Source organism: Gavialis gangeticus, unplaced genomic scaffold, assembly GCF_001723915.1.
Source record: "Gavialis gangeticus isolate Ggan-Ray unplaced genomic scaffold, GavGan_comp1, whole genome shotgun sequence".
Lineage (NCBI taxonomy): Eukaryota > Metazoa > Chordata > Crocodylia > Gavialidae > Gavialis > Gavialis gangeticus.
In genome coordinates, this window is record NW_017729025.1 from 98,352,765 (window position 1) to 98,354,138 (window position 1,374).

General features: G+C 42.9%; 1 protein-coding gene across 1 annotated transcript in view; it reads left to right on the top strand.

Annotated features, from left to right (window-relative positions):
* The window catches only part of CKAP5 (cytoskeleton associated protein 5), a 127,217-nt gene that overhangs the window by 94,914 nt on the left and 30,929 nt on the right, over positions 1–1,374 (top strand). Inside the window, 4 exon segments of the mRNA XM_019519953.1 lie at positions 1–44; positions 123–248; positions 580–716; positions 918–1,092. Coding sequence (XP_019375498.1) covers positions 1–44; positions 123–248; positions 580–716; positions 918–1,092 — 482 coding nt within the window.

Consider the following 1,374-nt stretch of genomic DNA (forward strand, 5'->3'; position numbering starts at 1 on the left):
CTTTCATTAGCAATGTGAAAACAGCCCTTGCTGCCACTAACCCAGTGAGTAACTAAGGATTAAGTCTGAAATTTTTAATACATTTAGTCTAAAATCTTAAATGCTTTGTCCTTTTTTGGCAGGCTGTAAGGACCTCTGCTATTACGTTGTTGGGAGTCATGTATCTCTATGTGGGTCCCCCTCTGCGAATGTTCTTTGAGGATGAGAAGCCAGCTCTTCTCTCCCAAATAGATGCAGAATTTGAGAAGGTAAGAACTCTGCAGGACTTAACTCTTTTAACAAACACCTGCAAGTGTCACTTATTCTTGGCTTAGAAATCTCTAGTGGGCTGGTTATCCTGGCCATCTTTCAAAAGAAAATAGTCGGCCCTCAAAACGTCTGTGTATAATTAGCTGTTCAAAGAAACTGTTTTGGCTCTCTGTTATTTCTTTACAGGAGCAGTACACTGGGAGCTTGAAAATCCATTGCTTTGACCACTTAATTTGTGGTTGTGTTTGTGAACAGTTTCAAATGCAAGATTCTTAAATACCTTGTTTCTCCCAGCATTTGCTAAAGATTGACTTTATGTATCACTTGTAGATGCAGGGACAAACAGCACCAGCCCCAACTCGAGGTGTTTCCAGGCACAGTGGTGGCAATGGGGATGATGGTGAGGAAGAAGAGCAGGAGGATGTAGGGAGTGATGTTGTGGATCTCCTTCCAAGAGCAGATATCAGGTGAGTTTGATTCTACAAACTAAAGACTGCCCCTTCTGCATTTTCTAAAATGCCATCTTTCTATCCTAAGTGCTTCTTGTCTAGTGTGCTGCAATCTTTGGGTGTTCTCTGGAGCATATTATATTATAGTTGCACAAAATAGGTCACAAAAGGAACTAAGTGTAAGGGATTAAGCTACGCTTGCTTTTTCTTTTTTAATAGTGAGAAGATTACAGGTGACCTGGTGTCTAAGATTGGTGACAAAAACTGGAAGATCCGAAAGGAAGGTCTAGATGAAGTGGCGAGCATCATTAATGATGCCAAGTTCATACAGCCACATATAGGAGAACTTCCAACTGCTTTGAAGTCTCGCCTCAATGACTCCAATAAAATCTTGGTATGTTAATCAAAATCACAATGGCAGTAACTTTAAACTTATCTAGCCCAAGGGTATCAAACATCCAGCTTGTGGGGCTTCTTGTGGGTTGGACCGCTTATCTCTACAGACTGAATTTGAATTTGACCCATGGGGCTCGTTGCTTCAGCTGCTTGAGCCTCTAGGGCCATGGCATTAATACCTGCTGGTCTTTCAGCACAGTTCTGGAAGCTAGGGAGTTAACGGTACTCAACCCCTGCCTCCCTTCTTCCCCCCCCCCCCCCCCTCCCACCTTTGTGACGC